This window comes from Gymnodraco acuticeps, unplaced genomic scaffold (genome assembly GCF_902827175.1).
Source record: "Gymnodraco acuticeps unplaced genomic scaffold, fGymAcu1.1, whole genome shotgun sequence".
NCBI lineage: Eukaryota > Metazoa > Chordata > Actinopteri > Perciformes > Bathydraconidae > Gymnodraco > Gymnodraco acuticeps.
In genome coordinates this window covers 566,918-592,820 of record NW_022990198.1, presented here as the reverse complement: position 1 = coordinate 592,820, position 25,903 = coordinate 566,918, and the positions used below count along the sequence as shown (strand labels likewise).

Genomic DNA, 25,903 nt, shown 5'->3' with positions numbered 1-25,903 from the left:
CCCAGCAAGTTCTAAAGCCTGTTAAAATCAATGTCAGGCTGGAGGGCTTTAATTCGCTAACAAGTCTCATCTTGCTCGTAATGTGGAATCTTTAGAACAAGGTTTTATCTTTAATTTCAGGGTTATTTATGCAGAACAATCCACTCTGAGTTTGTTAAACTGGGGTTGCGGCTAAAACTGTTTAAGGAGCTCCCTCAGTATAAACAAATCGAAGGGCTACACAAAGGTCAGATTTCAATACGCGCGTTTTAAGAGTGTGTATAAACTTGCTGAAGAGTTTTGAAAATGAAAGGACGCCTGCGGTGACAGACTTATGAATTTGTAAATAAACGACTGAGTCATGGTTAAAGATTACCAGCTTCTCTTTTATTGAAAAATATAGCTGTTATTTCAAAGAAAGGAAAATGAGGAAGGTAAATATATTAATATACTGTAAAACCAGAATAAGGAGTAGGAAAAGAAAAACAGTACAAACTCGGCATAACACTACAGCCACTGAATAGGAAAAAAAGAAAAAACATTCACAGCAGAACTCTGAGTAGGTTGTTTTTCACGTCCTTATCTTTTCCCGCCACTCCAAAGCAAAGCTGTCCGGGCGCAGACAACTTTAAGACCTGGGGCAGAAAGAACTTGCAAATTATTTAAATAGTTTGTTCTGGCCTACTTAGGAGTGTCCTAAAGAGAAACAAGAAGAATGCCAGCAAAATTAAGAAAGTACTTCAGCGTAATTTAGTATACTTTCCCATGATCCTCTATTAACCTCTTCTACTTGCGACAATTTGGCCGCAAATGTGCCATTTAGTGTTGAATCCGCTAACATTCCCACGGTGGTACCACATCGTCACACTGCTGATAACAACCAGTGTTTAATGTAATCATCCATGGCACTAACTATATTTACATGACTTGATTAAAAACAACGGCAGATAAGGAGTGTTTCTGTTCTCTTTTTAGAGTGTTCATTTCTTGGCGATGAACGTGAAGGACTGCAGCAGCGCAAACCATTTCGTTCTGGACCAATAGAAGTAAAGACGGCTTCCATTGTGGCTCATTGGCATCAACATGTGAGCTCTGACTCTGTTTTGCATATCTACACATAAGTAACAACACAATCATACACTGAACAACAATATAAACGCAACACTTTTGTTTTTGCTCCCATTTTTCATGATGAACTCAAAGATCTAAAACATTTTCTATAAACACAAAATAACCATTTCTCTCAAATATTGTTCACAAATCTGTGATAGTGAGCACTTCTCCTTTGCCGAGATAATCCATCCCACCTCACAGGTGTGGCATATCAAGATGCTGATTAGACAGCATGATTATTGCACAGGTGTGCCTTAGGCTGGCCACAATAAAAGGCCACGCTAAAACGTGCATTTTTCTAATGCTAATCAGCATCTTGATATGCCACACCTGTGAGGTGGGATGGATTATCTCGGCAAAGGAGAAGTGCTCACTATCACAGATTTTTTCAGATTTGTGAACAATATGAGAGAAATGGTTATTTTGTGTATATAGAAAATGTTTTAGATCTTTGAGTTCATCATGAAAAATGGGAGCAAAAACAAAAGTGTTGCGTTTATATTTTTGTTCAGTGTACATCCTGCTAACGTTACCCAATAATAAAGTTAGAACATACTTGGCAATTTCTTCTAGATTGCTTTTAAGACAAACTTCTTTAAACCGGTTTCTGTTTGGAAACATCACAATAACCCGAGGCAGAATGGCACAGCATCCTGATCCTACGTGCACACCCCCGCGTCAACAGGAAGTTCAAAAACCTGGCAATTAGTTTCTTAACGCCAAATAAAAAAGGGTCATATTAACCGTGGATACCTTATTTAGACCTGTAGGAGCCTGCATCGTAGGAAAGAAGAAGCCGCACACCTGCCCGTCCCTGACCCCGCTGTTTGTGGAGCCGATCCAGCTGGTTGGGGGCCAATAATGCAGCACATTTAATGAGTAGACAGAGAAACGGCCAGATGATGGGTTCATTTAATCATGTGTTCCTACCGTGTGATTTGGTTGTGTACAGGAGGTATCACTTGTGGGGCCAGTTTAGGAAATATCTGACGCTGCCGGGGACATTCCTGATGCTTTATTAAGTAGCTGCGCTCTAATAACACACTCTCTCTTCCCTTAGAGACGCGCCTGAACACATGTCTAGAGAGAGGATGTGTGTTTTGGATAGAGCCCTAACTATTCATTTGAATATAACAATTTGTCTACAGCGACAACTCCCTTTCAAACGCTTTCATGCCTCTCTTTGACCTGCCTATCATACACATCTGAGTGATGATGTGGAATGAGTTGTGAAGATACAAAAATAAACACAACTTCTGTATTGTTGTTGAAAGAAAGTACATGACATTTTGTGAGCTAGTACAGCCTTACCATGACAGTGACAGTAGGAGTGATGTGACTTAGACACTTTAATGTCTAATTGAATCCAATATGTAAGTGCTAGGCAGCCGACTTCAACGTAAAGAAGCTGGCTAACTCTTTAGTTCAGTTAAGACGTTTTTGTAAGAAATTCAACGTATCAGAGAACCTTGAAATCTAAACTTTTAAGACCTCGCAGTGCACATTTAGTATGATCCATCCCTTACAAAACATGTTGAATAAATACCACAGCTCTCTATGGATTTAAAGAAGAGCGATTTAAAAGAGAGACGGGGGCAAAATGGTAAACTACCAAACTCAAATACAAGAGAGCTACTGTAGACCAACTTCCAGATACTCTATTTACATATTATAAAGTACAAAATAATCACCCTTTAAAGTCACACTTGGACAAAAGTAGGAACCTACTTTATCTATTTAGTGTCTATGCCAAGATATGGCAAAATGAGCTCCATGATCACTCCCACACATTACAAAGCTATCAGAGTTCCACTTATTTCTCTTTCCCTCTTTCTTCTTCAGAATCTGTAGCACACGTCCACATCTGGCTTGTGACTTCACGTATCCTTCTCCTCACATTACGTAACATACCCCAAATGTGATATTCATTTGATTGACAGCTGGGGTTAGGGCTCTTTAACCATATTGCCGCCCTTTACTTATTAAAACGAGCAATGCACCTTTGAGAAGGACACGGTTCCGAGCCAGTCTTATTATAAAATGGAGAATTCCTCAATAAGTTCAGAGTCTGGTGTTGCAAATTAACCCAAACTTTGCGAGAGTTTCACTTTGTGAGCCAGTCTGACACGCTCTTGGCTCATATCTCCTTGCAACAGCACGGTGAATAAGGCTTAATTGGTTTTTATTTATGATGTAGAACAAAGTGGGCAGAGATTAGATTGATCTACAAGAAGCTTAAAGCAGATGTGGCCCTGCTTCTTAATCCCTCCACTGCCCTTTTCCAGCTTGGGCTTTTACATTAGTGTCCTTCAAGACTGTTCGTGGCAGTGATAGGTAAAACATCTACACTCGAATCTCATCATCGTCATCATCCATGAAGGTGAATTCTCGGTCTTCCTCCCCACGTGGCGAGCTGTACTTGGCACTGTCCGTGTCGTTGTCGTGGAACTGCGGTTTCTCCTCGGTGGCGGAGCCGGCGCTGGACACGGAGCAGCTGTCCAGGTTGTGGTGGTTGTTCCTGGGGTGCAGCTCGGGGGTGTAGGGCTCCACCACGGGCTTCTGCTGGTACATGGTGCGGGGGGGCCTGGAAGGGGCCTTTTCCTCTGCGTCATCATCATCTATGTGGGGGATGAGGGAAGGCGACGCCCGGCCCTCGCCCTCCTCGTAGCCGAGGTCGTCCTCCTCCCAGCCTTTCTTTTCCATCACGCTCAAGATGTCCCCGAGCATTGAGGGCCCCAAGTCGATGTTGAAGGACATCATGGACTCCGCGTGCTTCATTCCGCCTCCCTTGGGCATGAATGGAGGCAAATCGGTAAGTTCGCCGAAATTGCGCTCTTCAAACTCTGCATCCAGCGTCGCCATGGCTGCGGCTCCGTTGGATGGCTTCTCGATCTCCGACAGTCTCTTCATGGGGCTGGAGGAAACGCTCTTCGGCAGTCGTTGGCCTCGGTTCCCATCCTCTTCGTTTAGGTAAGGCATGGATATGGCGTTTTTGACATAGGCCGACGAACCACCAGAAGGCCCCGTCATGGTGTACTCATATTTGTCGCCCCGGTTTACTGACTGAGAGCGCTTGCTGCTTCTGAAGGTGCGGGACAGCAGACCTGGTTTGGGCACCGGGGAGCTCTGCTTAGGTTCCGGCTCCCTGGGAGGTTCCCCTGATCGGGTGCTCAGAAACGAAGTATCCCCGAAGGCGTCTCCTCCGCGGCCAACGTGCATGGTGTGGCGGAAGTCGCCCAATGGAGCGCTGATCATCTCGGCGGTCAGGTCTGCGCGGGACCGTCTCTTGGACTGGTTAGAGTTGTTCACCAGCTGCTTGAGGATCGGCATGATGGCAGTCTGTTACTTATAATCCACAGAGAGAAATGGAGCTAGCTTCTGTAGGAGTTCAGAGGAGTTCCTTCCAAACTTATTTGGCTGAGGTTTTGTCAAAGAAAGTATAAATCCAGGTGTTTAATGTGTGCAGCCATTCTGGTCCTTCAGCTCAAGTTTCCTTCCACCGTCAGATAAACCTATGAAAAAGAAGAGAGAGCATTAAAGCCACATCAGTACTCTGATCCTTGGCAGGAAGTGTGGAATTGTTCAATTAATAGCATTTTATTCTGCTGAAAATTTGAAACACCACTTTAAATGCTTCTCTAAAGAGCTATGTCTATTCCTTTCTCATCACCCACTATCGCATAACTGGCTCTGTCCCGATCTGCCCTAAGTATGGAGACTTTCGTTGCCAGGGCTTCAGAATGAATCCTCACTTGAGTGGTTCTTAACTAATGAATGAAGTCTTTGAGGGTGTTATGTAATGGTAAAGAAATGCTTTCTTGTACAAAGTTCACAGCACTCAAAACCAGTGAAATATCCCCAATGAGGTTTACCAAGGCAACTATTCCCATCCAAATTGTGCTAGTACCATTCTTCTGGTACATTTTAAAGCTCTTTCTAAAGATCCCTATAATAGGCTGCTGTCACTTTCAGTTTTTCAAGTAGCTGCAGTGTCCGATGTCTCTGCTGTGCTTTAGTTCCCATTTAAGCCCCCGACTGTTACATAACCAGCAAGACACAGGATACTCGGAGCAAGAGCAGTTCAAGCTGGCAGGAATAAAACAAAAAAGCCTTTCTTCAGCATGGATCAACTGACTGCTCAGAAAGTCCAGATCTGCTACATTCTGTTCTAACCTTCCTGTCACCAAGAGATTAGATGTTTCCATCGGAGGCTCTGTGCTTTTCTTCAGTTTGAGCTTTTGTCTCTTTTGTCTTGAGAGCGACATTTAAGCACCTCCAACATCATATTTTGTTCTGTCTATCACTGAACACACATCAATGGCCACGTTTAACCTAGCTTTGTCTATCATCTCTAGAGATGGCAATGAACGTTTTTTTTATGCGATGGAAGCAGGGTGCTCTTGATTTAACGATTCTTAAACTATGAATTATTTTTATGCTGTGTATGTAATTTATTATATGTAATGCCTTGTCTTTTATCTATGTAATGTCTTGTCTTTTATCTGGACCCTGAGTCTGTAATAAAGTTTTCATAACGCAGCTCACTTTGATCCTGATGATATTTGACTGGATAAGCAGATAATATGGCTCATTTCACACACTTGTCCCTAAGTCACCAGTGACGCAAGCCTTGAAATGTGATCTTAAAGCAGAAAGAGTGGAGAATAGGTCTTAACACCCACTTATGTGCTGGTTACACTCTACTGGATCCATGTGTTTACTGACATTAACAAGGGTTCCAATTGTTTTAGCCAGACAGCAATCCCGCCATTCTCCGTGTTTTCAGACTGCAGCTGAAGCCCACGCTCTGGGCCCGTATACGCATCCCCACAGTGAATGAATGGGGGCTTCACTCAACAATATTCCCAAAGGAACGTCACCCATGAAAACATTTGCATCTCTGACAAGAACCCATTGAATTAGAAAGGCAACTGTAGCACTAGAGGGAACAGAAGGGGGTTTGATAGATGATAAAAGCTAGCGCTGTGTTTTTGTTCACAGCTTTTTCAGAAAAATATGTCATTCCCAAAGAGAACTGAACTCTATCCACTGCCAAAGGTTTGTACCCTCTATATTCAACAACTTCATTCAAGCTGTAGTTCTGGTGCTGTTGAATGGAGGAGATGCACTGTCCCAGCAACAAAAGCCGGCCTAACAAAGGGCAAATTCATTTACAATAGTACTTATTTTCAAGTTCTATTGTTAAAGCTAGTTCAAGTTCACACCCTGATACGTGACAATTGGAATGGGCTTACTGCTACGAAGGCTATTCAAACAGCAACTGGATGCCAAATTGTAAGATTATAGCGTAGAGCAAACACATTCCCACAAAGTCCCTCTAAGCGGAGTCCTAGTGCGGTAGCCAATTAGCATCCGCTGCACAAAGGCTGCCGAATGTGTGACTGACCACTCAAGACAACTCATCTGCAATGTTCCTCCCCACTGCCCATAGTTTTGTGTTTCTCTATGGCAACGTCAGAGCAGAGCACTGGCTATGGAGCGAGCTTCCTGTCTCTAAGCCGGCCGGAGACAGCCAGTGAGATTTGATCCCCTACATGGAGAGATCATTCAGATAGATTCAGATGGATGGATTAACCCTTCCTGGTGGCCACATGCAGGGCAATAAGACAATGACTACGCTGCTATAGCTGAAGGGGAATGCCTTTGATGCGCCTTGTCACCCGAATACATTCAAACCCAGCATAAAATATGTCAGTGGGTGCTCGAATATCAAAAGGTGCCAGCCCCACACCTTTAGTTCATTCTAGGAAATGGCCCATTTAATGTCTTTTGAGGCCTCTTGGTGTTTGACGAGGAATAGTTCAACCCCCCCCCCCCCCCTCTCCAGGATCATCAAGACCCCATTATTGTAGGCATGACAAAAGATGAAGTACAGCCTGCAGGCAGCCCCGTCATATTCAGTTCTAGCATTTCAGCACTCTTCAAAAGATAAACCATGAAGAATGACAGTGTTATGTGTTATGCATTCTCCTGTTTCAAACATTCCAGAGACCATTTAAAACGCCTAAAAAGGGAGCACTAATGTTGCGTATAAAACTGGAGCCGTGGTAAATGTTCTTTCACATAGAGCGGAGAATGTATGCTTCTCTTTTTTCCTGTTGTTCTGGGAGTCTATCCAGGCTTTCTCCAAATATATTAGGCATAAGGGTAACGATACCTGAACATTTCTACAATATAGACTGCTAAATACTTATCATATTTAAGTACAACGCTAATAAATCTGTTCCGTTAGCTTGGAAGAAAGATTGTGTCCAATGTTGAGGCTTTTTATCAATTAAAATGTTGTGGTTATTTTTCCTTCATATTGAAATGCCAAGATTCTGTCAATTGCAAAGGGTAAATTACAAACTCCACCTTTTGGATTAATGTCATAATTATTAATACAGCAAGTTTATTCTCATTTCAGAGTGTGTGTTAGAGTGTACTATTTGACATCACTGTATCTTTGGTTTCTCGACTTTTAAAGTAGGTAATGGCTGTCTCTTGGATTTCGTGAACATACAGAGAATACTATACAACTCACTCAAACATAAATGAAAAGGTTATTTCTCCTCAGTGTCTAGACCAATAGAAAAACATACAGTCGCCCCTCTCTTGTTTGCTCATACATTGTGCTAAGGTCAAACGGAAGACTAGGGATTCCAGTCTGACCTGTATGGCTTCCACTACACTCAGTTCAGCTGGGGGCAGAATTTCATCTCCGCAACAGGCTCATGGAGCAAAACAAAAAAGCAGGTTATACAACTCAAAGATAGCAATCACTTTAACACAAACATACAGGTGAACATATTTGCTGTAGCCACTAGATAAGCCCAAAGAGGTATTATATTGTTTGTTTGAGTCGAGTATATTGCCTCAGCCATGGTGCCAGCCCGTGACGAAGCCTTTATGTAACAGAGCTCTCAAAGTGCCACATGACTCCAGCACGAACTAAGACAAGTGGTGACAGGGCCATGAATGATTAAGAGCATCGTGTCACTGGCAGGCTCTGAATGACATCACAACAACCAGCATGCTCAGCAGCGTTCAGTCTCGCTCTTGTAATCCTGTGGATCACAGGCGCCACACAGTCCTCGGCTATCCCACACCACTTTCTCTTCATTCACCCCGATGAGCAGGGGAAAGAGGCTTTGGCTGCTCATCCAATCACAGCTCGCCTACTGTCGAGTTAAAGCAACAGACGTGCACCGACTGCGAGACTTTCTGGTTTTATTTTAGATTTTGTTTGAATCTTTTAAAAGGAGAGGGAGAGTCCATCATTTATTCACAAGGTAGAAGCCTTGAAGAGTTACAAGGAGACATAAACAGTGCAATTACATAACTGTTATGTTAAAAAATGCCTTTTCTGCAGGGAAAGGTACAATAGTGAGCCTATGAATCAGTTCAAAACAAATGTATCAATACCAACATATTCATGTTAACTGACTTTCAATATGCAGTTACAGATGTTCCTTTGGGCAAGCAAACACTACTAAAGCTATGTTTTACCAACTCTTTTCTTCTCCAGCTTTCCCCCCATTTTTCTAAACTATGATTTTCAAAACAGAGACCTTGCCGTGTGAGCAACAAGAAAACCTCTGCTTTGTTTAACCTTGAATCTGCTTTTGTTCCGGCCTATTGTCAGCACTATTGATATGCAAATGGCAATAAAGAGTCAGCCAACGGCATCTATGACATTGCTAATCAATTGATGCATAAGAATGGGAAGTTCCCAACTCTGACAAAGAAGGTCGGCAAACTTCATTTGCAGCTACTTTGTGAGGCCCATAACCTCCAGCCCAAACATCTGATTCCCACGGGGGAGAGGACGCCGTCAGAGCCAGAAGCAGAGAAATAACAACACGGACCAGTCTGTTTATTTTCATCTTCCTTCAGAATTGTCCCATTGTCATCGTGCAAACACAACAACTGTAAACAAATATAATAAATATAGAAATGTTTGCTATCAAAGAGGCTAGAAATGAAGGAATTAGGAGGCTTCATCCACTATGTATGAATGTGTTTCCGCCTCTCATCATGGTGCTGTAGCCTTGGTGCCAGCTCATTAGCACGGCGCCGTTTCTCTAGCCGCCTCAAAGTTTCCTCCAGTCCGACATCTACTTATTGTCCTTAACTCACCGCACAGATAAAAGATGAAGAAATACTCGACACAAACTCAGCCTCACGTCGCATTACAACACACCTGAAAATAGAATCAATCTAAAGTAATGATACTGGATTTAGACGCTGACAATTCATAACTATTGAATTATTCTATCATGTTATAGGTATTGAAAATGGAATCCAATGTATATATTGTTCTAGTTAATATAGAAGTAAGAGATTCCAGTATCATGTAAACACTGTCTGACTGGATCACAGAATGTGTGACAGTAACATAAGAATGGCAACCTGTTACACATAACACTCTAAAATAAGCCATCCTTTGTTGCCTCCTACGGAAGAAACATGTTCTTCCTGTTCGACTTCATATCTAGTGACACACTGCAAGGCTAACCCTGTATGACAAATGTCCGGAATATATTGAATAGACCCAGAGGAACGGATCTGAATGCTAAGAAAGGGATAAAGCAAAGCATTCCTATTTCACCCAGCAGGTTTACCGAGGGTAAACAGATGTTACTTATGTTAAACACACCAGTGCTCTTTGCTCACTCATTCAAAACTCACACAGTATAGAATTTCGCCGAGCTCTCAGTAAGCCTGTCTGTAAAGGTTGTTGCTCCTTCTGTACTGACCCAATATAGATAGAATAAAGATGAAATATACTCTAAGCGTATAAGTGGAACAGATGTACACCTTAAGAATAACATTTAAATGTCACATTTGCAATTATCGTAACATTTATTTTATTATATTCCTCCGAGAAAAAATGTTGTTATGTTTAAGGCTCAAGGTGAAAGTTATTGTGATAAAAAGCCTGTATTCTCTATGAAGCAGAAATGGGTTCAATATGTTTATTAGGCATAAACAGTGAGACAGTGAGAACATGCAATCTCTTGAGGGCCCATTTAGTAACTTAATTAGCCACATCTTCAGCGTCAACACACTTGTCCTCACATAACACAGCTATTAAGATCCAGACAAACCCATTTGTCCTCAATACTATGGAAAATATACTTAAACCTAATAACAAAGCACATGTAGAAGTAAAGTTTATAAAATATGGGTGTTGCAACTATAGCGTCCATGATGAAATCAAGAAATGTCATACTAGCAGGTTCTAGCCCTTATATAAAATTGCTATCATAAAATCTGACCAGATAAACAGAAATTTGAGCAACTGTGCATTATTCAGATATGGCAATGATTAACCTAATCACATCAAAGGCAGGGCCGATAAAGAAGCTTAAAGAAACCAGAAACATCCAAGTTGGACTTTGGGAAAGGTCAGAAGCGCCCCTGGAACATTGACTGCTTTATCTGCACAAGACCTACTCAGCGTGCCTGAGCCTGCCCTCTGCTCCGTGTGTCAGGAGCTCAGGACGGCAAACCCAACTCCTCCGTCCACCCAGAAAAATAAAAAACAAACATCCAATATCCCCACCAGATTAGGGCTGCACGATTTGGGGAAATAGTCTAATTGCGATTTTTCAGACAGATATTGCGATTCGATTGCGATATTTGTTTTTAAGCGACCCAACGGAAGTCTATTGTAAAATGCGGCCATATCTCCCGCTAGGAAGGTCGTATGAACATGCTCCCGTCTCTAGCACCCGCGCGGCCCGAGCTACGAGTGAAAGAACTAAACTTACATGAAACTTCCGTTGGGTCAAAAGTCAACCTTCAGTTTAAGATTCACCCTGTAATAGATGTAAAACATGTGATGGAGCAGTACTAACCTGACTCCGATGGTTTGTTTCACCAAACCATCTAGGAAAGCTCCATTGGAAGCCATTTGGAAAAGTATTTCAAAAATACTTGGCAGGTGATTGGATCAATCTGTCTATCACCTATCATGGGCCCCTTCTGATTGGTTAACAATGACTGGTACATGTGGAGCACAGCACTTCTGATTGATGTGGATGACTGACACACAAGAAGAACAACAACAAAAATCGCAGGCTTTGCGATTTCGATTTAAAATCGATTAATCGTTCAGCCCTACACCAGATAGCCCTACTGTCTGACTCCAAAATCCATTTCCTATCTCTTTTGCACAAGCTCCTTTGACCCCAGCACACCCAGTGATATCTTTTTTTAATCTTCCCAAATCCTGATATCCAGAAGCAGATTTCCTTTATTGCTTCCAGTCAAGCTAACCTTTTTATTAAGCTGTTATTCCTGCACAGTCGGACAAAGCGTGTGGTCAAGTACTGACTAAGCTGCCATGCTGAGCTGCTGCCAGAGAGGGGAAAGAAGAACCTTGGCTAACAACCAAAGGGATAGATACAAACATGTTTCTTGATTACATAATAAGCCCTACATCTCCCCACTCCATGTATGAATAATATCCAGAGTAACAGTGTGAAGTGCCATGACCTTACCCCGAGAAAAAAAAAAGGGAAGGCACAGATGGAGGCACTGAAGAGAAACACTCCCTCAAAGGGGCGGTGGAGGGTGTCGCCACATTGGATGTACTCGTTCATGCCAGCAGAATGACAGACGTTCTTTCTCCGTGTCCTGCATGAAATGTACCCAAAGCCTCATTACGCCTACAGTGGAGTGATTGTACTTTACTGTGTGTGTGAGTCCGTGCACGTGAGAGCACATGTCCAATTAATCACTGAAATCCGCCCCGTGAGTCTCTGACAAATATACAGCATTCACGCCTGGTACCAGAGAGCAGGATCTGAGCCAAGTGGTTGAATGAACCGTCCAATAGCTGCTGGACGGCAAAACAAAGCAGAAGTTCTACTGAGGATAGTGCTGAGAAAGACTGAGGGAATACAAAATGCTCTGTTGCAGCAGGGATGCCAGAATGAGTTGGCTTGCACTTTAGATACACAGTTCAAATAGTTTACTGGCCATATTGTCTGTTTTTTGAGGGTGCTTTAGAAAGAGACCTTGGCAAAACAAAATATACCAAAAAGGTTGTTGGATAATCTTTTAGAATGTAGAAAAAGAGCACACACATGCAGAAACTGTAGTGAAGTCGACAGGAGGCCTCTCAGTGGGACTGATAGATAAGTGACAGTTTTTCCGCACTGTGTCCACAGCTCCTGGCCTTTTTTTTTTAACAAGCTGCCTCCCCGTTAAAGTCAAACACACAAACCAGTTATAAAGGCCTCAGGCACAAGCGCCCTGACTGACAAGATGAGTTAATAAACCCCCATGGTGTTACCTTAAATGACACCGAAGGCAAACAACAAAACACTTGCTGACAAAAGAGAACACAAAGGCTCACAAACATGGCCACTTCAACCTAATAATGGCACATTCACAACAGCGGTTGACAAGCTGAAAACCCCCAGAACAGGACAGAGATAAAGACTCTTCCCCTCGTAAAGCACGTTGTTAATGCAATTGCTCCCTTGTTAGTGCTCTGTGTGAGGAGGCCATGCTTGCTGTGAGTGTGCGTACACGTTCTTCCTATAGTGTATCTTTGGGAATTGCTAGCTAAGCACAGGGGGGCTGATATTTCAGCAGCTCAGCTCACTGACAGTTGACCTGAGAACATACTACAACCTAATGCTGTGTTAAAATGTGCTATCTGCTGTATGTTTAGTATTCTCCACCACTTTTGGAGTTCAAGATCATTTAAAGTCAAATAAAACAGTCATTAGTGTAACACTATCAAATAAAACGCAAGAGGCATGACAAGAGGATCACATTAGATCAAATAAAAGCCACACCTTAACACCGGCTCCTTTGAAACCTGTAAGTCTGTAGGCCGGATAATGAAAGTGCCAAGTGTTTTCGGGAACCAGTACCTGATTATGTCAGGTACGTCTTTGAAGTGCCATCTGTGTCATCTTACCGAAATCCATCTTCCTTTTATTTGGGTTTCTTGAAGACAGCTTTCACATCTGGCATGCTACTTTGATTTGGAAATCAAGTAACAACGCGTATTTCATGGAAACATATCTGCAAGCATAACGTTTCCATTGGTGAAGCACATACAGATGGTTATGGCTGTGTTTACATGCATAGGATCTGTGCGTGTTTATGTGCATAGTTAAAACCAAAGTTTAAAGTCCGTCAACGGCCCCAGTTGAAACGGAACTGTAAATAGGTTCAAGGGTCATTGGGGAGTTTGTCACAAACATCAAAAACACACCCTTTTGGTTTCCGAATGACCGACACCATTTCTCTGTAAACCAGCAATGGCACACAATAGAGGAGAAGGAACAAAAAACAAAGCAGTAGTCCAGAGGAAGACAGGAACCAAACCCTTTTGGCACACCCAGACCACACGCATGCACCTTTAAAGGAAACTAATGCGTGCACGTACACACACAATTAAGATGAGTCTCAAATGTGACCCAGATGAATGACACCCACTATTCACAGTGATTCACACTAATTTAATACAAAGAGACAAAGGCCTGAGATCCGTATCTATTCATGCAGGTATTGTAACCTTCCACCACGGGCCATTCAGATCACCGGATTGCTGGCCTAAAACTCTCCTCTAGAGGCTCAGACAGGATGATGTGTGAGAAACCTGTGACCCTCCCAGGATCCACAACAAGAGCCCACAATAGTTCATGTGACTGTTGGCATCTCCTTATTTCCCGGTATACATTTGTTATCTAGTGGGCACAGAGGTGACCACAGCAACGCCAACAGTCCTCCTTTGTCTTTTCAGTACGCTTGAGAGAGACACCACCTGTTCCTGTGTTCATACAGAGCAGCAAAACAATGAGGGCTCGCTGGGCTGTAAACAGACCAAAGCCCGGACTGCAACGGCCAGCTGCACAGTCATGTGTGTTTTCAATATGTGACCCCGTCACAGTCGAGTCAGCAGATATTGCACCAACCATAGCCCTGCTGCTGCTAAAAGCGATACTGTGTCAGTGACGGACGGCAGAAGAAGGGGAACTTAATGCTAACACACGTGGTTAATGTTTAACTGTGTTCCATAAAAGCCGGCATTGGCACTTCACTATACGATTTGTATGGAAATGTACAACAAAGAAAGGCATGCCCAATGAGTTTTCTTATCTAACCGTTTCATTAACTAAATTCAGCTGAAAAACTGGAAATATACATATCAAACGCTGGGTCAGATTCAAATTGTATGGGCAAAAAAAGATTTTCTTATAAATTAAATTACATGGGAATATGCTAATTTAAGCCGACAATGAAGGGAAATGTAAGGTCTTTTAGCATCGTTGAACAGATATGCTGGATTTAGTCAACCCAGATCATATTGTCATATATATGTCAGGATAACATTGTATTATATAAGGGTCTCGATCAAGAACAACGTGGGTGATAACAATTTGATTTCCGACAAGAACTTTGAGCTTCCCACTTCCCAGAAAATGAACAATCTTTTCAAACTGATTTCTCGGAACGACTAAAGGAAGTAGCTGGAAATCTCTGTGGCTGCTGGAATTTTTTTCTGGAAAGCTGCCGGAGGGTTGTCATCCTCCTTGTAAGCCATTCAAATGTGTTCTTGCCCAAATCTCTAAATCGTAGTACATCAACAGGACCAATGGACAAAATGGAGAGAGCAAGACCAAGGACGAAAGATATTCCCTTTTAAAATCAGCATCGACGGTATCAAAGCCGAAATTGAAAGAAGGTTATGACACATCTTCAAAATATGTTTGCAATTAGATTCAAGATGAATATTGGACAGGTGTGCCAGCTGGTGATTTTGATCTGTGGTGTTCTTGCAAAAAACAGAAACCACTGATGATGATCTAAAACCTTCGCAATGTTGGACCAACCCACCAGCCTGGCCCCAGCTCCACTGGCACTGCCTTCATCTCAGACATGATCATTATCCAAACTGGTTCAAACAATGCAATTAAAGATACAAATGATGTGCTGCAAGAGTGATGACCATATGCTATAAACATCTATGAAGTCATATGATTAGTTATTTAATGCATGTGCGTAGGTGTTGTCGCATCAAACTGTCATGTTTTGTTTCAAGAAGGGAGTGAAATGACTTCAATGTGAAGTGCACGCCACACAGGAAAAATAGTTCCTGTTGAACTGGTTATTTTCCTCCACAATGCTCACATTACACTGACAGTAACCAAAACAGGCGAAGATCTGAGCGATCGAGTAACAGGTGCATATGGGTTTCACAAAAGAAAAAGAGAAAGTGGCCCCGTTCCATGGGAACGGCAGCGATATATTGTTGTTAAATGGGGCGATAAAGGGCATGTGGTGTCACTGTGCCAGAATCAGCTAAGGTTTCTCTCTTGAGGGTTGGGGCTTTGGGTCGAATATTGACCGCTGATGGATTTTTCAGGGGGGTTGGTCCCAAAAGAGTTGACACAGTTTAGACCTCTTTAACTGACCAACCTTCAAATTGTGTAATAAGATAATTCAAGTAAATCTAGTCTTGAAAAAATACAGAGTCAGTGACTAGTGGGATCTATTAACATAAATGAACTATAACTATGTTTTCATTTGAGTCTTTTATCTTAAATAAAGAACTGCTGTGTTTTTGTTTCTTTAGAATTAGGGATGCTCCGATCGATATCGGCCGATACTAACTCTACCGATCGATCGGTGCTCTCTAAAAATGCCGATCGCATGACGTAAAATACATGACACTTTTCTCTGTGTGCGGCAAAACAAGCTCGCCAAAATGGCTTCACCAGCCTGGCAGTATTTTAAGGTGTCCGAAAAGGACAATAAATTAGCGGTATGCAACGTGTGTGAAGCAGAAATCCTGCAGCTCCACCCGCTGTGACGGACTGGTGAGCGGAGCAACACACACACTAAGAGTTAGACCTAACACACTTAGCTATTTTATCTACCTCTGGAACAAGCTAAACTAGTTATACATATATTTATTCTTCACTGTCGGGTCACTCATTACTGGATCAGTAGGCTGCATGAGATACTGACAGGAGAGAGAGAGAGGAAAAGAGAGGCTCCCGTTATTTCTCCCGTGTTATTATCCAAAGTTAATGTAAACTTGAATAATGTACTTCATTTGAATGTAATAATTATGTTGGTTGTTGTTTGTGGAAGCTCCAGTGAATGAGCCCCATTAACTGAGTTTTAAACATCACTTTAAATGGAAGATCCCCCCCATCCACACTCGATCGGATCGGCGATCGGTATCGGCCGATACTGATTCCGGCCCCAAAATTGGCGATCGGAGCATCCCTATTTAGAATGAGCCCTTTAAATCTACGTGGGAGATTATTCCCATGAACCGGAATTTCTCTACAGTAGCTCAGAATTTACAAACCAATCTTTCAATCTAGCCTTTCACAGTTTCTACCTGAAGGCCATTGTAGTTCTCCGACGAGTTTGTAAAACTGTGGCAACGCCAGCTACCGCCTGAATTGTATAGCTCCCAAAGTATTGTGATGGAAAAATGGCCTCTAAGCAAAGGTGTTACTATGGTTTGAACTGCTTGGTTTGGGAGGGGTTCACATCTGTATCCATTATGTAAAATAATGCCAAATCCGACACACTGTCCCTTTAAGTCCACGGTTGACTTAATCAGTGGTGCCCTATCAAAGGGTCGAAGACAGATCTGTGGGGTCGTAAAAGGATTAACAGGGGACAACAAAAATGTTTGCTGCTAGACCAAATGATGTTTGTTTATTTTAGGTTTTTATAGCAAATCCTTTATTCCTAAAAACAAAATCTGTACAACTTAACCCTTGTTTCCAGATGAAACAAACAAAGGCATTCTTTGATGTCCCTGCTCTTGATTCATAGACATTTGGGGGGAAATGAGGTTGCAGCAGATATTGCTTTGTTTAGGGAACCACTAATCACAATCGTTGGAATACCAGAATGATATAAAGGCTATAATATAGTAAATCTCTTGTTTTAAGCATACTGGTTAATTTGTTGCGACTGATCGAAGTTCAAAGTCAAATGGGTTCTGCAAAATATCTCAACACTGCGTAACATGTACTATTCTTCCATATAAAGTCTGTTGAGAGATTAACTCAAAAACCCTCAGTTGGATTTATGTTCCAAGTTCAAAGAAATGCTGTGTTTGCAGGCGAGTGAATCCTGTAATTGTCTGAGTCAAAACAACTCTCCTCTGGGAGTTCAACGTAAGTCTCTATGATTTCCCGTATCAATGGCAGAAAAAAATAATTACACTCCCGTCACCTTTGAAGTGATGAATAATTCACAGACATGGGGAGCTTTCCACAGTTCAGAGATCTGGGGTGAGAGAGTATGCTAGAAAACGGTGTCATTCAAAAAAGGAAAACTCATGGTTTGTTATAGAAATGTCATGACAAATTCTCAAAAGTCATTATATGGTGTGTTAAAAATAATATATATATTTTGTGATTAACATCGAAAAAGGTCATGGTGGACTCATATTGGGAGAAGTCCTAGTACTATCATAAAAAAGTCACAGTACAGTATGCCATAACATCATATAATTCATAGAAGGTCATACAAATCAGTACTAGTCTAGTAGGCTTTAGTATGCCAACATATGGTAATGATATAGTAAACAAAAGGAATAAGGAATGTCATACAAATGGCCTAGTGCAGAATATTATTGAAAAAGTCTTAAAAAGCCATAGTTTAGTATGCCATAAATAAGTCCCACGAAAGTAATTGTATGCCATTAACAAGTCATACACAAATTATGTAATCATATTAAAACAAGTGATGGTTTTTAAATGTTACTGCTTGCAATTGCCCTCTTTCTTCCATTCTGAATACACAATAATCAACCAAAAGATTTTGTTTATCCTTTTCCCAACTAGAGGAGCTTTTTCCAAATCATGTAATTGCAAAGAAGCCATGCCAAAGACTAAATGTTTTCCCATCTTTCCCAGCAGGCCTCCTATGGAGTATGGAATAAAGGTGGGTGGATTACAGAGGCTGTAATTTACATAGGCATTTCCTGAGGCATGGGAAGTAACAACAAGACTCAATATACTGTAAATGATCACATCTGACTCCAGTTAACAACTTTTCTCTCATATAAACCAACGCGAAAAGTTAATACATCACACATTAAACCACCATGCAACATAGAATCTGGACACAAATGAAATACTCCCTCAGTGTTGATATACAAGGAAATTAGTTGCCCTCCACTTTTAACAAACTGCTTGTGCCTGAAGTAAGATTTCATGGGAAAATGAGTCTCACTGCGTCTCCCAACCCCCACTCCTGCACGCCCTCTCTGCAGTATAAAACTGTAATGACCTCCTCAGCTCCGTCAGAATAGGGCAGGTAGCCAGCTTCCTCACTAGGCAGCAGGCGTACCCTCCAGAGCTAACTGAAATAGCCTCCGACGCAAAAAAAAGAAAGCACAGTCAGTAAGAGATGACACACTCCCCTCCCCTCTGACTGCAGTGCACACAATACATCTTGATGGAGAGATATCTGCCTGGCCGCTCTGGAGAACCCATACAATAAGGAGCTGAAAGGCAGTGTATTTCTGTGTGATAATGTGCTACTTCAGTTGACCACAAAAGACACAGAAAAGTTAGAGGATGCTTGGAAAAGTGGCGCTGCTAGTCTGACCTTGGCCTAAATACCTCAAGTTGCTTCCCTTTTTCTACAGTTACCAATACAGTGATAAGTAAATGATTCATCAAGAAAAAACACAAAAACCCACTGACCTTAGGGCTGTTGTTAGGGCGGGTGCGGACGAGTGAAGGCGGGGGGTCATAGGTCAACAGTTGTACAAAGACAACCCCAAAGCCAAGCCCATTAGTCAATATGTCCTCCTGCTGTTTTCCAGACTGGCAGTTTAACAAGAGCTAAGGCTTCATTACAGACTTTGAGAGAGGAATAATTCAACTCAACGTCAGAAAACGGCCCTGCAGGCTTTATGGTCAGTGGTTAAATTCAAGCACATCCAATACGGACAGAGCATGATGAACGAGGCTGGGCAGGTAAACAGCCAAGGTGCTAATTCTAGAGTAGATTGCCCAGTTCATCAGTCATGATGAGCAAGAGAGGCAAGTGCTAGGCCTGTAAACACAAGCAGGAACATCTAACTAATGACGCAGCAGGGAGGTGGACAAAACCGGGAGAGACGAGGTGAAAGTAGCCTCTCAGTAGATTCCCAGAGAGTGGCGGAGTATTCGTGTTACGTAACTGTCAGTGAAAATAACTGATGCTTTTAAGGCCATCTGCCCACTCCGATTAAATCATATCCTGTCCTGAAGCTGGAAAGTCTTATTTGGGACACTTATGTTAGGCTCTGCACCGAGGTCCCATCGTGGGTATCTACAAAGTAGAAACCAAACTGTTGGGATCTAGTAATAGTGGGAACTAGTGAGTAATATACAGTCAAGTTATGAGGAATTGTATTAGTATAGACATTTGTGTGTCCTGAAGTCTCTTGACCTCTTGGAGGCTACTTATTTGGATCCCACATGTGAACAAACTTTTCTTTCCTTTCATGTTGGTTCTGGCCTTGGCTTTAAAACAGATAGCCTAATTGTATAATTTAATAAGTAATGAACCAAAGCAGGATTTCTTGGAAAAAGGGGTTCTCTGCCAAATGTAATTGTGTCAGTAATCTTAATCTACGATATATATCACATGATTTAAAACAAAAGGTTTGAAGAGGATGGAAGCTTTGCACAACTTCCTGATCAAGGCTGAATGTAACTAAAAACTATTGGTCCTAAAAGGTTGAACTCATAGCAGTGACATGAGTGTTTGGAATCCAAAATGACATAGTAAAAGCATTATTTGACCCAAGAACAAAATCCTCTTTAACCTGAAGTGGTGACTTCAATAATGACATGAGTTTCGCTTTACTTTCTCGTGTTCCCCAGGCGGATGGAGGACGCAGGGCTCATTGTTGTCGCTCCATATGGGACAGACAGGAAGGAGCTCGATCAGGCGCAAATTGACTACAAGCAGATTTGACATTCAAATTAGATGCAGATTTCTAACAGTTGGCTTTACTTCGTTAGTCCCCTGGCCCAGAAGAGTAGTCTGAAAACTACACTAAACAATGCCGATTCTATTGTTTAAACTAAAAATCGTCACTCACCGAACTAGCTTAAATTAAGCATTCTACAACAGGACAGCCAACTCTAAAACAATAACATGAAGACATTTTACCTTTTTTAAGGTCCGAGCAATGGCGAAGTTTCAGGTTATATTCCACTCAACTTCCCGTAAACACAGCAGAACAGCAAAAGCAGGAGGGGAAACGTCTGTGTCACTTCGGAGTCACTTTAGTTTCCAGGGCAGGAGAAGCAGGAGCTGCGGCAGGACATTCCCCGTGTTGGTGCTCCAATGTCCGTTTAGTTTGCATGTGTGTGGCGCACAAAGCGGCCCTCCCCCCTCCTTCCTCCTCCCTCCTCCCTCCTCTCATCTGCCCGAGAGCACCACCCCCCTGCTGAGGTTTAAAGGGACATAGCCCTATTTACCCACAACACATGACAACAGGCACCACTTCAACCTGCTGGGACTAACGGCAGTGAAATAAGATCCTCAAAGATATGACGAAAGCAAAGACAATTTAAAGGAATAGTTTGACGTTTTGTTAATGTGCACTTTTTACTTTCTTGTAGAAAAATTGGCAAGAAAGTCTCTTGCCAATTTAGATATACATATTAATACCATTGAAGGTAGGGAACCTCAAAGCTTAAGCCCACACAAGCTTTAGCATTTACTTAGCTTAGCATAAAGACCATAACCAATGGGAAATGGTAACCAGGAAGAAATAGTGGGCTAACTTTGTGTGACCCTGTAAAACTAAAACTTGGCATTTTACCACTTACGAATTAACAAAGCAGGCAGGTTCTGTTGCCTTTGGACAAAACAAAACGTTCTGTTTCCCCTAATTTCCAGTGTTTTGCTAAGTTCAGCTAGCATCTCTTGGCCTAAGCTTTTCTGTGGACAGATTTCTGACCGCAGAGTTTATGAAGCAAGCCCCAAGTGGCCATTTGATGATTCGCAAATCCGCGCATGCTTCAATTTTAAGCAACATAAGTTGCTGCTTTATCGCAAGATGGTCTCTTGTTTTATTCAGTCAATGTCAGTCAACTGTATTAGGATCTATTTATTCAAAAATACTTGAAATGTACGGACTTAATGTTCTTTCCATGTATAATTTGTAGCATTGAGGCACATGTAGCCAACAGCACATTTGCCCAGTTATAATGCAACATCCAAACATAAGGATTTATTTTAGTACTAACTTCTGAAAGCCTTGAAGGTTAATAGGGGAGACTAGGTGCACTTTACTCCAATTATTTTTGACAGTTCACAGATTACATTTAAAAACGGCCTTTAATTTACAACAGTCATCTGGTCCTCAGGTGTGAACTTTAAAAACGGCCGGAAACTGCAGACGTCCACCTGCCTGTAAAAGCCTCTTACACCCACCTGTAAATATCATCAGCTCTTATATTATTACACGATGGACCAATTAGTGGTGCAAAGTTTTATGGGAAGCTCTTTTTAGGTCTTTCAAAACTTCAGTGAGGCTTATGCAGGACAAAAACTTTGATGGCACTTTTCCCTGGAGCGGGCCCCCTTTTTCAATTATTGCTTCCTTCTGTGGCTTTGTATTGTACGTTATAATGAATACGGCCCGGAAAGGCTACATTCATAAATTGGGACACACACAAGGCCAAATAACTTAATCGAACAATGTCAGGAATTCATGTCAACATTTCAGTTGCCTCATATATTCAAATAGAACTTTCTTAAAACACACACTGTGGAATGTTCTGTCCATCCAAACTGTTACAAGAGTGAGGATCATTTTTGTTCTACTTTCATTTAATGCGCATCGAGTCAGAAACCAATGTAAGCATTCTGCAAACAGTAGGCCTACATTAAAAAGGCATTCATAAAAGGCACTCAGGAAACATTGCCTTTTCTCAAATTAGTGTCCTTTCTTCAACTATCGGTATACCCTCTTCAAATCCCCCAACCGCTCTCAGTGAAGCTCACAAATGAGGCAATTAAATTCAGGGTTTCAAACTCCTTTGAACTACACCTTCTGTCTGAGTCCTTTATTATTCCTACGTTGGTTCTCAAAGCTCATCAGGGCCATTAAGTACCTTGGGCTGCCTTTTTAAAAGAGACCACCAGCTCGCTCTTTTCTGTCATTCAGTTCCTGAGGGAAAGAGTAGGGAGAGACAGACGGAAAGGAATTTTTCAGCAAGTGAAATGCCTCCTGCCTGTGATTCTTCAGTCAGAGGGACATTTCCCATGTGTTTTCAAAAAAGGGATTAGTGCTTTGGACGGCGCTCGTTCCAATTCCCTGTTCTGTCCTATCCCATCTAATCTCTTCTCATGCCTATGTGTTTAGTAGGTTAGCCGTGGATCAAGCTGAATGAGATCCAATTAGCATCTGACACTGTACATGTGCTTCTTTCATGGAAGAATGTGTCCGTTCGGTTCAGGTGCTTTTTTTAAATTCCAAAACATTGATATTCCTTAAATACATTGAAGTCACTTTATGTGCAGTCTGATTAAAGGGCCAACGGAGACAGTTTATTCAACCAAGGAACAAATGATGGGCTAATGAATTGTGGGTATCAGGGAGCACGGAGGGAGATAAAAAAGTCCAGAGGACATTTGTAACCAGATAAAAGGATTTCACAGCGTCTACGCTGATCCAATTTATTGCTGCCCTGAGTAACACTAAGGTTATGTGGCATTTCATCATCTAATTAGCCGCAGACAGATTCTACCTATGTGCTAACAGATAGCATTTATTCACAAAGCATCGCTGATATCTTCACATTTGTGCACGTTTTCCTTTGATGATGTCATGACATGCCATTAAAAGTAAGACGCTTTCTGTGAAATACCCTTTGTATTTTCACACGTTCATAGTTAACCTGGAAGCACAAATTAAATATGCATGCAGATTTAAAAATATACCTTGATACTGATGTAGGTTGGCTTTGCACTTTCCTATAGAAGAAGACATCCAGGTAATTTATATTTCTTGGTTTTAGTGAATAGAAGACTTCCTTTGTGCAATCGGCGTGTTGACGTGTGATGGAGAGGGTTTGCAGTGAAATGGCTTAGCTGTGTCACTATGACTATAGCAAAGATTCTGTACAGAGGTTATAATGGTTGTGGAAAAAGTTGACCCTGGATCTAGCGTATTTCTGAATGACTGCTTTTTAAAGTCAGTCTGAAAAGAATGACGAGACTGCATTTTGAGCGCGATTGTTGGTCTGAAAGACTAGGATACAATGGTATGTGATTTAAATTATATGCGATCAGCATTTTATGTTCCACCGCCCGTCAACCCTTTGCAGTTTTCAAATTGAGTACCAGAACTGCTAACATTCAAAAATAATTTATTTCAGAAATGTACTGTGATCATATATTCATTCAGATTCTGCATGATAAGCGTTTGTTGCGTACAATGAAATCACCGCACAGAGAAGAAAAAAAAAAGTAGATGACATTTTTTTTACTATGAAAACTAGGAACACACCACTGAGTCTTCACTATAGCGTTACGAGTGCGCCTGGTGTGGCGCTACTCCAGGCAGGTTTACAGATGCTGCAGGACAATCTCTTTATAACCAGACACACAGTGAATGATCTGTAAAGCTTACGCACGAGAAGTGTAATCACACGCACACATGCACACGCATTAGCATTTGGGACAATACAGTCACACCTGAATAGTACAGCGTGGTTGATTACACAAAGGGGAAAGAGGTGAGGCAATCCGATGACATCATCTCTTGGTGCAGCCTCAGCTCTGCCCCGTGATTGTGAGCAGTGACAGAGAAGAGTTATACCAGCAGGGAAGGAAACGGGAAAAAAGGTAGTTGCTTATGAAAAATTCCCCTTTACATTTGAGCAGATCGAGCAACTGTGCCCAGCTGTGACTGTCTACTTTAGACAGTTTTAACCCCCTTCGTTTGGCTTTCGAAGCATTTCAGTAGACATATGCAGAATGAAACTTACGTGTGTATATTTGAGCCAGCAAAGGGTGAAAAAAAAAAATGGATTGTGAATGCAAATTAATTCACAGCCCACGTCTGTCACGATTAAAAGAAGGCTCCCGTAGCGCGAGGCCAGCCATTACGATGCCGCGGTCAAGAGCACCGCCAGCAGTCCAGTAGCAATTGGTGCCAGATATTATAAATAATGTTTCTCTATCAAGGCATCTTTGATCCACTGTAACACACTCACAAAAAGACTTAAACACTTCCACTTAAACAGATATACACTCATTTCATATATCTGCAGGATCCTTCAGGCATGGCACAGTCATTGACATTTGACCTGCCGTGTCCAGGTTGTCCGATTTTTCCAAGTGTTTGTGTGCTGTAGGCCAGAGAGCCATTTCCCATGGAATCCCATGATTGTTTCTCCAATGTCTCCTTAAAACTCTCCAAACCAACACATTAAAATGTGTTCGATTTGGCCTGAGTTCCACATCCACGTCTGTCTCTTATAACGTCCATTTTTTTCTTCTTTTTACATCAAGTTTATAACAATCCAAGCAAACAATTGTCCTTTCACGTCCACAATATGGCTCCATCACATATTGTTATTTCAGTCTCCATCAATGCACACTCCGCATTGACTTGATTTAGTCTTTTAGGTACATCTACTATATATATATACTGTATATATATATATATTTATGTGTGTGTTTTCAAAGATTCTTGTGACTTTGTACAGAATCAAATAGATTACCATGTGAATGTATTCAAAGAAAAGTAACAAACAAACGAGGAAATAAAGGCATGCTAATAGTTCAAATAGCAACATAAAAGTGAATAGATGATGCAGGGACTATTTTATCAGAGATACATCTAAATTGGCACACTTCCACACATTAAACAATAACATAAAAGTGTTGTTCCGCAAGTTTCCAGGCTGAGAAATAACACAGACAAAGCAATGAGAAGAACGAAAAGCCTAAAAAATACGTGATTGGGTGGACTGCGCGTTTCGGTGTACTCCTTCATAAGATGGGAAGATATTTCCAGAAAAGTCCTTTACTGCATATTTCACACAAAGGAAGAGAAGCCAGCGATTGGGGCCCGCGAGCCAGGGGCCAGGCTGCTGGGGGGCCTGTAGAGGGTGCTCTGCTGGCTGGGTGGGTTGGAGCTCTGCTGGGAGGGGGGTGGGAGTCCGGCTACCTTTGGGCCTGAACAGGCTGCCTTGGCCCTGGGGATGAACCTGGGGCGGGCCCTGGGGCTGGCCCTGAGGCTGGCCCTGAGGCTGGCCCTGAGGCTGGCCCTGAGGCTGGCCCTGAGGCTGGCCCTGGGCCTGTTGAGGCTGGGGGCTAGGGGAACTGAGCTGGGGGGGCAGTGGAGGTAGAGGAGGCAGTGGCGGGGGGGCGCAGTGGTCCGGGTCCCCCGACTCGGACTCGGTGTAGCTGTAGGCCTGAGCCCGGGAGATGCCTTTCTGTTGGCGGCGCCAGGAGTTGTAGTAGGTGGGGTCGCTGATGTAGTGGTTGACGAAGGAGTGGGTCTTCTGGCGGTTGGGGTCCACCTCGTACTCACTGTCGCTGCCCTGTGGGGGGGGGGGGGGGGGGGGGGGGGGGAGAGAATAAAGAGACAGTGATATATTGAGTTAAAGGGATCACTGCAGTGTTTCCATGTGGAGCAGTTAGAGAAGCAGAGGCTATACATGTAAATGGACATGAAGTTATTTAATTATTCATCCCTGTCTATACTACACACACACATGCACACACACACACACACACTCACATTCACAACACAGCACGAGAACACATGGACACCAAAAAC

At 42.3% G+C, this 25,903-nt stretch overlaps 2 protein-coding genes across 3 annotated transcripts in view; both read right to left on the bottom strand.

Moving 5' to 3' along the window:
• Window positions 1-1,987: 1,987 nt before the first annotated feature.
• On the bottom strand, window positions 1,988-20,466 carry cdc42ep4b (CDC42 effector protein (Rho GTPase binding) 4b). 2 transcript variants are annotated; one of them, XM_034218058.1, is made up of 3 exons: window positions 20,269-20,466; window positions 18,807-19,419; window positions 1,988-4,604 (listed from the first exon to the last, which is right to left on the bottom strand). In XM_034218058.1, the coding sequence occupies exon 3, from the start codon at window positions 4,420-4,422 to the stop codon at window positions 3,436-3,438; it is 987 nt and encodes a 328-aa protein (XP_034073949.1). In that variant the 5' UTR covers window positions 4,423-4,604; window positions 18,807-19,419; window positions 20,269-20,466; the 3' UTR covers window positions 1,988-3,435. The 2 variants fall into 2 exon arrangements, with proteins under 2 accessions (XP_034073949.1, XP_034073948.1); XM_034218057.1 differs by lacking the exon at window positions 18,807-19,419.
• A 3,115-nt stretch (window positions 20,467-23,581) lies between these two features.
• sdk2b (sidekick cell adhesion molecule 2b) overlaps window positions 23,582-25,903 on the bottom strand; it is a 290,174-nt gene continuing 287,852 nt past the window's right edge. Inside the window, 2 exon segments of the mRNA XM_034218059.1 lie at window positions 23,582-25,270; window positions 25,272-25,664. Of these exon segments, the coding sequence (XP_034073950.1) occupies window positions 25,157-25,270; window positions 25,272-25,664 (507 nt within the window). The 3' untranslated portion in view covers window positions 23,582-25,156.

Bases quoted from the DNA above. Each gene is read 5' to 3' on its own strand.
- cdc42ep4b (XM_034218058.1), bottom strand. From the start codon at position 4,422: ATGCCGATCCTCAAGCAGCTGGTGAACAACTCTAACCAGTCCAAGAGA.